The sequence below is a fragment of the Pygoscelis adeliae genome, unplaced genomic scaffold (genome assembly GCF_000699105.1).
Source record: "Pygoscelis adeliae isolate BGI_AS28 unplaced genomic scaffold, ASM69910v1 Scaffold111, whole genome shotgun sequence".
Lineage (NCBI taxonomy): Eukaryota > Metazoa > Chordata > Aves > Sphenisciformes > Spheniscidae > Pygoscelis > Pygoscelis adeliae.
This window is the reverse complement of record NW_008824542.1, coordinates 250,637-262,682: the sequence shown is the minus strand read 5'-3', so window position 1 is coordinate 262,682 and position 12,046 is coordinate 250,637. Positions and strand designations below refer to the sequence as shown.

The 12,046-nt window shown below is 35.9% G+C and overlaps 1 protein-coding gene across 1 annotated transcript in view; it reads left to right on the top strand.

Moving 5' to 3' along the window:
• MTBP (MDM2 binding protein) overlaps positions 1 to 12,046 on the top strand; it is a 29,482-nt gene that overhangs the window by 818 nt on the left and 16,618 nt on the right. The window contains exons 2-11 of the mRNA XM_009321686.1: positions 451 to 531; positions 1,577 to 1,650; positions 1,771 to 1,916; positions 2,451 to 2,509; positions 3,398 to 3,542; positions 5,647 to 5,764; positions 6,335 to 6,469; positions 7,264 to 7,358; positions 8,149 to 8,218; positions 9,841 to 9,958. Of these exons, the coding sequence (XP_009319961.1) occupies positions 451 to 531; positions 1,577 to 1,650; positions 1,771 to 1,916; positions 2,451 to 2,509; positions 3,398 to 3,542; positions 5,647 to 5,764; positions 6,335 to 6,469; positions 7,264 to 7,358; positions 8,149 to 8,218; positions 9,841 to 9,958 (1,041 nt within the window). The remainder of the gene's footprint in view (positions 1 to 450; positions 532 to 1,576; positions 1,651 to 1,770; positions 1,917 to 2,450; positions 2,510 to 3,397; positions 3,543 to 5,646; positions 5,765 to 6,334; positions 6,470 to 7,263; positions 7,359 to 8,148; positions 8,219 to 9,840; positions 9,959 to 12,046) is intronic.

Genomic DNA, 12,046 nt, shown 5'->3' with positions numbered 1-12,046 from the left:
GGGGGGGCTGGAGGCCGCGCCGTGTGGGGAGCCGCCTGCCGCGGGCCCATCCGAGCTTGCTTAACGAGGGCTTTTCTTTACGGTCGCTGGTCTAGGATCTGCGCCCGTGCAGGCTTTTCTGGATCCCTACCTCGTTAAATCCCTCTTTTTTTTTTTTTTTTCTACTAGACTACAAGTTTTTAATGACTTAAACCTTCAGAAACTTAGGGTTTTTTTTGTGTTTTATTGCGACACTGCTATATAACTCGGTAGAGCGTTCCTGAGATCTCCATTACTTTAACGCGAATTTTACAAAATTTGTCTTTTTAAACTCCTGCAAATCTGTAGTTGACAGGTTTTTTAAAAACTGAACTTCTAATATTAAACTGAACTTTATACCGTATTTGCAAGAAAGCAAGCCTTAACTTCTGTAATTCAGTAGTTTTAAGGAAAACTTTTTTTTTTTTTCAGCTGGGACTGCTGCAACTGTTTATCAGTTCCTTAAAGAAAGCTGTAACTCACCCATAAATGCAGATGTGAGCGCATTCCCAGGTAAATACAGTAATGTACAGTAATGTAAGGCAAATTTTATCAAGGAATTGGCCCAGGCACATTTTATGATCTAGGTGAAACAAGTCGGAAACTTAAGGAAACTCAATCTCTGCAGTGTGCCTAAACCTGCAGGTGGGACTGCTCCTGCTGCTGTTTCTGTGGAGAACTGATGTCATTTCAGCAGCGGAGGTGTTAGGAGATGATTAAATAGATTGGACAGAAGAAATGAAAGAGAAGGGTTTTGAAGGTTGACAAATTTCAATCCAGCTTAGCAAGAAAGAGTAGGAAAGGGCTTGTTTCTCATGTCAGTGGGCAGCTTGATATTTTCATTACTCCTATGATGTCTTCCAATCTTTTCAGCGGAAGCAGTAGTTGTCAGTTGGGTATCAATTCAGAACCCTAATCCATAAATATTTATTAAATCATTTTATCATCTTAAAATACATTTCTGAAGATCTGCTTTAGTACTTTTAGGGGTTGGGTGTTTGGGGTTTTTTTGTTAAAAAAATGCTTTTTTAGTTCTTTACTTGGTTTGGATATCTAGTGTTGAGCTGTTAAGGCTCATCTTGTCACAGCTGTCATAATTGTGATTCATGTGGGGAAACCACTATAAGCTGTTGAAATTCATGAAGGTGGGAATGTTAAGCTGTTTTCAACTTCTGTGCCTTTTATTGCATAGAAATGTTGAGAGATCATCTCACTTTGTGAACTGCGTAAACCATATTTATGAAAGTTGTGATTCAGTTCAGGTATGAAACAACTTCAGCAAATGGAGAGCAACATTGCCCAGAATGGAGAATAGGTCAAAGATTTTCTTACTTATTAACAGTCAGAGGATCAGTAATAGTTAGACACTTGCCAAGACACTTACCTACACCTTAATATGTTCAGAACTTAATTATGATGCTAAAAGAAAGTAGAACTCAGGTCATTGTGGCACATTAAATGACTCGCGTAGAGTCTTTCAACAGAGATGTTCATTATAATAGGAGGAATAGATTGTAGTGGATTCATTATTTTAAATAATTGTTTTATCTCTTTGCAGCTTGTTCAGTGGCTGGTATTCCAGGTGTAAAGAAATGGTATTTTGCGAGTCATGTTATATGCGGTTATTATCAAGTAAGCCATACATTTTTTTTCAGAATATAAATTCCTCAACTGTCTGCCTGTCTCTAGTGCAAGTTAAAACACTGATGTTCAAAATTCTTTTTGCTTAATTAGTTCTTTTTGCTTGATTAGTTCTGCAGTTCTGACTGGGAGGAAATAAATTTTGACACACAGAAAAATGAAGACTGTCTCCAAACAAGTATTGACGAATGCCTGGGAACCATACAAAATTTTGAGGAAGACGACAATAACAGTCGAGAGTCACTGTCTATGACTGAGTATGCATATTATTATTTTTATTGAAAAATAAATTAATTAATATTAATTAATAATTTTTATTTTTAGCGATCTGACATTTAACAGTAATAACCCAAGGGAATCAAGAAAATTTAACAAGTAGAAGTTATTACCAAAGCTACAGTTAACTATGAACAATCCCCTACTACTACTGAAAATAATTCTATTTCGTTTAACATAGCTTTAAGTTTTTTAGCTACAGATGATTTTTATAGAATAACTGAACAGTTTCCTAACAGCTGACAGTTATATATACAAAAAGAAGTTTCTTGCTAATCTGTCTTGAATCCTTTGAATCCTACTTCCAGTTTGACTGCAGATTGTTTTGAAGTCATTTAGCCTACTTCTGCCTCAGTAAAAGGGGAGATAAGTATATCTCATTGCCTAGGTACGTTTGTGCAGAATTTTAAAGATATAAGATACTTACATCAGGTAGTATTCATTAGCTGTAAGTTTTTGTTTCTGAATGACTTTGTTTATATTTTGTTTCCAACCATGTCTCTCTTCATTTTCAGCATCTATGATGAAGCTGCGGAAAGTCTGCATCAGTTAGCTGATAAACTGCCTGCCCCAGGTAATGTCTCTTAAAAAAGCAATCTCATTTGAGTTTATCTTGTTAGTTATTACTTCAAAAACTCAGCTGGTAAAATCATGGTCAAATGGACAAATTCAGAGGATGTTAGTTTGTTAGTTGAATTACTTGTATGCAGCTCTTGCAAGTAGTTTAAGGAACTTGAGCATGATTGGCACTGCAAATCAGCTTACAGAGTAGTTTGCTTGTTTCTTTGCAAGGCTGTATTTCAGTAGAGTTTAAGGTAGCTATTTATATGATAAATTTTTCCATCTGAAATGGCACCAAAGTAGTAATAGACAGTAAGCAATACGAAACTCAACATGCAACCACAGGAAGCTTTTATGAAAAAAATGGAAGGTGTTGACATCAGGCTTACATCTGATTTGCCAGCTGATTGCTTGTGGGTGGGAGCCAAGAAGCTGTGAAGGAACGTAGGTCAGAACTATTGGATTCAGATTTTGTACTGGAGATGCGTATCACCTTGCATGTTAGGATTACATAATGTTGCAGTAGTTGATTTGGGATAGCAAAGGAACTGAATGCAGAAAAAATGAGAAATAGCAGTTCAGAGGTGTTAAAAGAGGAAAATGACATAGTGTAGTTGTACTGGAGACACCTCTGATCTGCCAGGTACAGTGCTGAGTGAGAGGAGAAAGGTATAGAATCGCTGTAACTGAGCGAATGGCAAAATACTTTATTTTGCGTCAATCTAAGAGGAGCAGCGAGCAATGAGCTAAAATGTGTGAAAAGTGTTTTAAATCTTGCTGAAGTTAACTGATCTTTAAGCGCATTTCAGTGCAGTCAGTGATAATCAGTACTTTTCTATCTTTAAATGACTGAATCATTTACTGAATAATGGTACTTTGAGTCATATATAACTTTTTATAGGCAGAGCAATGGTTGATGTAATACTGCAGGCTGTTGAACGAGATGGACCCAAGTTAAAAGACTGCTTACGTGCTATCGGTGCCCTGAAACACCTGAGAGAATGGCACTCTGCGCAGATCACTATTGCAGCAAATGACTCTAAAGGGTATGCCATTTATTTTAGGTCTATAAACAAGGTCACTCTTGTGTTAGTATAAGTCAGTGGTTAAAAACAGCGTCTTGAGTACTTTACATGTATACTTTGAAAATACATAGATTTGTCTTCTATTATTGTTTGAGGGGAGGAATTACTCATGCTGATTTATTGTAAATCCATGCCCTAACCAGAGGGGCAGGCAAAAAAGCAAGTCCTCTGAAGTTCCTGTTTCTGTGAGAGCAGAAGGTAAAATATTTTCTCTTTCCTTTCCATCACTAGTGGCTTCAGTGTGCATAGGATGTTTTGAGGTTGTACTATGCTACGTAATAACTTGTATTGATTGTAGTTTTCCAGTTTTTGTAAAATGAATACATAACTCTGCTGGTTTTACTTTAAATTTTATATTAAAATTTTAAAACAAATTTTGTATTACATTTCAGGGAGGAAAAAAAAGAGTGTCTGATTTGTCCCTTTTGAAAATGGAGTATAAATGCTCAATTACTTCCTGTATGCTTCTGAAGAGTATTAACACTGAAACTATTAATTCAATTTGAAATTAAGTCCAGTAATTTCCTTACTGTCCTCCTCTAATTGACAGAAGTAGGCTGTGATGTGTCTCAATATAAACCACAGTAGTTTGCTCTTTTTTTCCCCGTGAAGTAAATTGTTGTGTGGATATTGAATAACTTGGCAAGGTTTCCTCCACTTCCCCTCCCCTCCATGCCCAGAAGATTCAAGTTTGCTTCGTAGAATATGTGGTTAAGCTTAATCCTAAATTAAAACTATTTAAAATTAAGAAGTTGAATGCTCAGTCCTTGGATAGAATAAGCAATATACCTACTATATCGTACTTCCTAAGGTATACGGAGGAAGATAAACTTACTGCAGTGACTTCCATGGGCGCTTGATCTCAGTGCTCATTGATCTCTTCCTGTGCAGCCAGCTTTTGACTGAATAAATTTTTCTGCTGCCTTTTGTGTAAAATGAGGCCATTTGGGCATACAGTTTCTCTGATGAAAGTTCTCTCGCTTATTCTTTCTGTTCTGTTGATGGTGCTGATTCCTCTTAGAAGACAGACTGCCAGTAGGACCCACAGATACTGGCTGTTCTCTCTCTCTGTTGTTGATGAATTTGGGTAATACTTGTGCTGCAGTCATATCTCTACTTACAAGGCTAACTACGAACCATCTAGATGGGCCAGTGATAGCCCCAGTGATGGCTACCTGCCTTTGCTCCAGCTTCTAGCACCCAGCCTTACTATGGTATGCCTGCAGCTTGCCGTTGCCGGTGTTATTTGATGTCTGACAAAGTTCTTTGCTGTCACGTTCATGGAGAATATGAACAACTGAGGGAACCTATCTCTGATCAGATCAACACTTGTAGTTTTAAGGAAAACTATTTCCTTCCCAGTAGCTGGTACAGTGCTGTGTTTTGGATTTAGCATGAGAATAATGTGATAACACACCGATGTTTTAGTTGTTGCTAAGTAGTGCTTACACTAGTCAAGGACTTCTCAGCTTCCCATGCTCTACCGACTGAGAAGGCTGGAGGTGCACAAGGAGCTGGGAGGGGGCACAGCCAGGACAGCTGACCCAAACTGGCCAAAGGGATATTCCATACCATGTGATGTCATGCTCAGTATATAAACTGAGGGAAAGCTGGGCTAGGGGGGCTGCTGCTCGGGGACTGGCTGGGCATCGGTCGGCAGGTGGTGAGGAATTGCATTGTGCATCACTTGCTTTGTATATTCTTATTCTTCTTATTATTATTATTGTTATTATTAAGATTTTATTCTATTTCAATTATTAAACTGTTTTTCTCTCAACCCATGAGTTTTCTCACTTTTACTCTGCCGATTCTCTCCCCCATCCCACCGGGGGCGGGGAGTGAGCGAGCAGCTGTGTGGTGCTCAGTTGCCGACTGAGGTTAAACCACAACAACCAGCAATTCTATAATATCTTGTACGTTGTGGAATATAAAGCTATGTATGTCTGTCTTAACATACACAAGACTATTCAGTGCTAAGAAGTAATAGGTAAATTCAGTCAAATTGCACTGCATGTTAATTTGTAATACTAAATTCAGTAAGATTAATTCTTCCTTATTTTTACAGCAGCTGGCAAAAGATTGCAGACTATCTATCAGCAGACTTTGTATCTTCAGATAATGTCATGAATATTATTGATTTAAAAGAACTCTGGAGAGGAAAGATTCAGATATGGGAAAGAAAGGTAAAATAACTCTTTTCAGCTATGGTTATTTTTTTAAAGCATCTGTGTACATCATTTAAAGCATGTATTGTACAGTGCATTTTATGCTTTAAGCCAAATTTGGTTTTGACAATGTCATTCAAAGAGGTAATGTGTAACGTATCTGGGTGGGTGGGAGAACAATTTGCATTTTAGCACGATGAAAGGATAAACGAGATCAAGGCTTCAAGATTTGAATTTCAGAAATCCAGATGCTCTCCTCTGAAATATTTGCCTTAGAACTTGTTCAAAATTAGATTATTTTGTATCTATCACAAATCATTATCATGTAACTCTGTAAGTCATTGTTGCAAGCATATGACATAGCTATGTGACTGTGAAAGACATTGTTTACGTTTTCAGTATTAAGGTTTTGGATATAGTTGGTTATCTAAGTAATATTTTTGCCTAGTTTTACGATCTGCTGGAACACTATATAATTAGTATATAATACTAATTGTTTAAAATAGTAATACATGTTACTGACTGAAAGGAGCTAATTTTTCCTCTCTCTTTTGACACATTTATTGTCTTTTTTTTTTTTTTTCCCAGTTTGGATCAGAAGTTAGCTTTCCAGAATTTTGTATGAAGAGCACTTCAGCAAAGACATTCAGCACTTCACATTTAAGTTCTTGCTTTGCTGTTAAAAGAGAGCGGCAATTGAGGAATACTGATGCTTTGCCAGAGGCAAGTATTATTCTTGATCCTTCTTTGAGCCACTAGAATTCATGTATTTTACTTTCCTGAGAAAATGGGGAAACCTTAGTCAGAATTGAAAACTAAACATAAAAGTAATGATTGCATAAGATTGAGGAATGCTTCTTTTGTTCGTGTGTGTTCCGAAACAGGTCCTTAAAATTTCATCTGTTTGTTCTTAGGAATGTGATACCGATTTTTTTTTTCAAGTAGAAATTGAGACTTTGTTCAATCTTAATACTCAAAATATGTAATTTATTTATGAATTCTGTATTTATCTAACCTTTTCTACTTAATTTTGAAAGTTTTTTTTTGTGGTTTTTTTTTTAATTACTGTTGCTGTTTCATGTTTTCCACTGAAAGTAGATATTTGATGGGAACTTCAGAATCATATTTGTTGATGAAAACAAAAATGAGTGTTTATGAAAACGATTATCAGTTAAAAGATTATTATTTTCATTGTTAAAATATGTACATTTTGGATTGCATTCATCTGTTCCTGGTAGATCTTATTTTTCTTTGATTTTGGATAAGAGTTACAACCCATTTGATGCACATGGTTGACATTCTAGAAAGTAAGTTTTATTAGACAGAATTAAATACTTTCCTTGTTTTTTATATAATTATGTTTAACATAGTATTGTGAAATGTTTTTCTCTTTATATTCCTTTATAGCTCTTTCAGATGTACTTGTAAGGCAAATGCCTCCAGCAAAACACTTGAGGAAGTTCTACTGAGATAACATCATATATAGTGTTACACTTTTTTTGATTTGGTCTCTTCAGGTTTTTCATTACTATGGTCCTGCGCTAGAATTTTTACAGATGGTGGTGCTCTCTGATCTACCTTCCTTTTTTATATCGGATCTGGAATTCGAGCTGTATCCTTTTTTTAAGATTCTAAAACTACTACTGATAATGGTGTGTAGCAGAAAGAAGACAATCAGGATCTACCCATGCAAGCAACACATGAGGATTGACAAGGGCTCATTCCGTTCTAGCCTACCAAAATAGTCATAGTGATTCTTCACAACTGGATTTCTTAATGTTGAAATTCAAATTACACTAACAATAACCAGCTGGTTTTGATATTATTGCACATATACTTTGTCTGTTGGTGTATGCTATTTGTGGGGAAAGAACAGAGAAATATTTACTGCTGTGTAAGTTTAAAAAAACCCAAGGCTTACTCATTAATGTATATAGTGTGCTTCACAATACAGAAGCATTTTTCCACAAATCATGTTTTTATTGTGTAGGTGCAAAATCTGTGGCAAGGTATAGCAGAGGAGTTTTCTCTTGAGTTGTGTATGCTGCAGAGATCTCAAGGTATATTCCTATTGGTTTTAAATTTAAATGTATTTGGTACTAGTCTTGGTATAACAGTAGTAGCTTAGGCTGTATAAGCCTGCCAGGATTTTGAATGTATAAATACCTGTTTATGCCTGCCTGTATTTTAGATGTCAGTGATGTATTTCATCATATGACATTTCCAAGTGTACGTACCACTTTGCCTGGAAAGGTGAGTTTTGTATATTTTGTGGTACTGGAGTATCAAATATTAGACACTTGCAGTCCTTATTTGAAATATGATGCTAACATGATTTGTAAAATAGAGATGCATACAGTTCTTTGTGAAGATGAGGTTCCTTAAACAGTTCTGTTCAGGAGCCTGGCAAGAAAGAGTATCAAGGAGACATCTACGCTGCTTTTGGACCAAATTTCTTCTCTCTCTGGGAAGGTAAATACTTTTTTTTATTTAGGTATAGCAGAAAAATGAAGATATGTATATTGCTCATAAAAGATACAAGAATAATATTTTTAAACCTAGTCTCTGTGTAAGCTCCTTCAATATTTAGTTTTAAAGCAAATTCGGCTTTTAAAGGTGCATGCTAAGCAGGTCCTGACAATTTGTAAGCCCACGGAACGTTTTTCTCTTTACCTTAGCTAAGTTTCAATCTCCTAAAACATTTTGTAATTTTTAATCCTATCCTGACAGATAATTTCTGTGCTATCATAATTCAACTATTCTTTTAGCAAAAGGCAGGCATGTATGCAACCTAGAAAATGTTTCTAGCTAGTCTGAAGTGGTAAGCTTTTTTATTTTGCATGTGCATGTTCTGCTTTTCCATGCTGATTTTGGATAAAAAGAGTTCTTGAAACATTTACAAGCCTACTTGTTTTTCTTTTTCTTTTTTTTTTCTTTTTTTCCCTTGGAATGATAGTATGATTATTCGTAGCCACAGTGTTAGTTTGAAGATGTTTTCCCTGAATGTTTAAGGTGATGTATGCTTGTTTAGGAAAGTTTTTTTATTTTAGCATTTATAAAATAAATCTATGCCAATCAAAACAGAGCCTGCAGTGAAAAGCTGATACAATTATAATGAATAACTTATGTTCTTTATTTACTGTGGAGACGGTATTCCATTATCAGGCTGTATATTTCATCTTCAGCTTGTTATTTAGGTTTTTAGTAATGTTTTTCCTCCCCTGCCACTCCATTCTCCATTATGCTCAGCCAGAAAAGAAAGAAGTCCTTTTTCTATTGCTGTACCAAAAATATCTTTTGGAATAGGCTTATATTGGTAAATATCCCAGGTAATTTTCATTTTACATGAGGATACTGAATATTTGGTTAAATATTTTTTTACAATCTTAAGAGCTTGCCTTTCTGCTAGTTCTTTTAGAGAAAAAGCCAAAACAGTTAAAACACATTCTCAGGCTTTTTAGAGTCTGCATATGTTGAATTGAATATGTTTTCAAGGTAACAATTTCTCATAGGGATTTTTTTTCAGTCTACTACTGGAAATATTACACACTTGTAGGCTTTTCTAATAGCTGTAAAAGCATTGTTTTATTGCTTGAGTATTCAAATACGCATTTTTTTCTACTAGTGCTTATTGGCCTGAAATTTGCATACAGACATAAACATAGTCCAGTAGCTGATTAATGGTAAAGGATAATACGTAGGGAGAAAAAAAATTACATGTTTTTCAAAGGAATGCAGAGTCGCTGATGTCAGCTATACCTTTGAATTCTCTTTTCATTCTGGATACTGCTCTACAGAAGTGTTTTTAGCCAGGTTATTGAAAGACTTGTAATAGGTAATGAATAACTTTTTATGTATGAAATAGAAATTCAGCAGTTAATGATCTCTCAACGAGCAAAAAATAAGTACAACTTTTACAGCTTCTGTGTAAATGCCATTCCATCTCAATTGATGTGAATGACAGAAGTGTTACGTAAAGATGTTTTTCTTCAGTTGAAGTACATTTTAAATAATGCCAAATCAGTAGCTCAAGAATGAAATGTAAAACAGGTTTCAGTAATATTGCATGTATTGTATTTGCTCTCATTATTTAGGTGGGAGCTTTATTTACATTGCCCTGTAATGTAAGCAGCGTAGTGATCCCAACCCCTGCCCAGCTGAGTACCAAGAAATGGAAGGAATATATGGCTAGGAAACCCAAGGTCATTACTGGTAGGTAAAAGGAAGATGAGTACAGGTATAGTTTGTTGTGGTCGTATCTATATGTGTATGTATATGTGTGTCTGTATATATGGTGGGTTTTTTCTATACATTTGGGATGCCCTTTTTTTCTCCAATGAAATTAAGTCAGTGATTGTAATCTTCATTGGCACAAAAGGTTTTGGGGTTTTGGTGAATGGGAGTTCAGCTACACAGACTTGTAGAGGAAAATTGACAGTAACACCATGGCAAGCTTTAGAGAAACAACGCATCTCCTTTAAAGCATTTCTGTGTCCTATCTGTCAGCTAAGATCCAGCTTCCACACACCTTTCTAAGGTGATTATGGAATCCATGGGCAAAGAGGTTTGCTTCTGCGGATGGAAATCCAGTGTGCTTCACTTAGGTGCTTCCCTTCTCACGTAAACATTTCCAGAGATTCTTCAGTGCACTTGCATATAATTTCAACCTCTTCCCGGGAAAATACAGAACATCAGGAAATGCTGGATGCCTCCATTCACCTGAGAGCCAGTATGCTTAACTAGTGGTTGAGAATGTGCCCCTTCTTCCTTACAGGGCTATACTGATGGCAGCCGACTCCTCTTACACAGTGTGCCAATGCTTAGAAATTAAATTCAGAAAGTGAGAGAACAGAATCAGTGCAGATCAAGACTAGGTGGAGTTTCTCAGTCAGCCAGTATATATGCCCTGCAAGTGGAGGCACTGTACAAGTAGTGACTGTGAGGTTTGTAGGGACTTGAAAACATCAGGCTAAAAGGAGCTTGATGATAGCCGAGCGCTTAAACTACTTATCTAGGACAGGATAAGATATAGGATTCTGCCTTCTTGTGTGATTTTGTTGTTTATACAGTGGTCTAATATATAATTCATGCAGATTCCAAGGAACAGTGACTTCTGTTGCCAGCTGAAGATAGTATTTGTAAACAGGTATGCAGATGAGGATGGCTGACAGACTGATATTCTTTCAGGTTTTGGGGTAGGCAAAAAATTGAGAGGAATTAGGAAGAGTTGTATAACAGGGCAAGAAGCTTAATTCTATGGAGTGGGTGCTGGCAGTATATAGATTTAAAATGATCTCTGCATGTTTGGAGGTGGTAGAGCAGAGAGGGTGTGATTATAGAGCTGATCACACCAGCAGCATTTATACTGTATTGGAGAGATACTACTGATGCAGTCAGACGAGCACAAGATCCCTGGTGTCTGCAAGATCTTTGTCCTGTGTTCCAGTGGAAGGGTTTTGTACAAGTGTTAACTATAATGTGATCAGTAATACACAATAGGTTCTTATTAGGTCTCTTGAGCAAATTTTAGAATAGGAGGAGAAACATGGCCATTTAAACATATTTGCTCGTTTAGTTGAGAACTATTTTTTAGTGGCTACCACTAATCTGACTATATTAAGGATTTGCAAATCCTTAATCTCTTCAATCTGTGGGAAGGTGTAATTCTTTGAATTAGTAGTTCTCAAATACTAATTAAGATTAAAATGAGAAATAAAAGCTTTCCCATGAGGAATCAGCTTTGAGATGCCAAGATAAACTGGAAAAGGAAAATATTTCAAATGACTAGGGGAACGGGGAACAGGACAATAGTGAAAATGTGTCTGGAATCTTTTTTTCTTTCTTGTTATTTTCTTTCTTCTTTCCCTGGATTTATATATTGAGATAGTGGGATTTCCTCTCTCTTCCCTTCCCCCTCCAACTTAAACTTTTCAAGAAATGCTGGAATACTTTATATTTGTTATTAACAAAAATTTATAGTACTAATAAACGTGAAGCTCTTCTTGAGTTATTTATTGAGACAGTACTGCAAATACCTTATGAAAATAAGTGATGTGACTTTTAAAACTTATTACATCAAGAAGTATTCATTCTCTCAATTTCTACATCTACCAAGGTGCTATAAAATGTTTTCTGTGTAAAAAGATAGTAAACCCATCCTTTCACTGTTATTATCAAGTCCTACATTAATTTATTTTCAAAACTGCATACTATATGCCAGTGTTTAAAAACAGAATGTGTTTATCTCTCACCCAGGCTATGCACAAGTGTAAAGCAGTGAGTGAAACTCTTATTAATGAA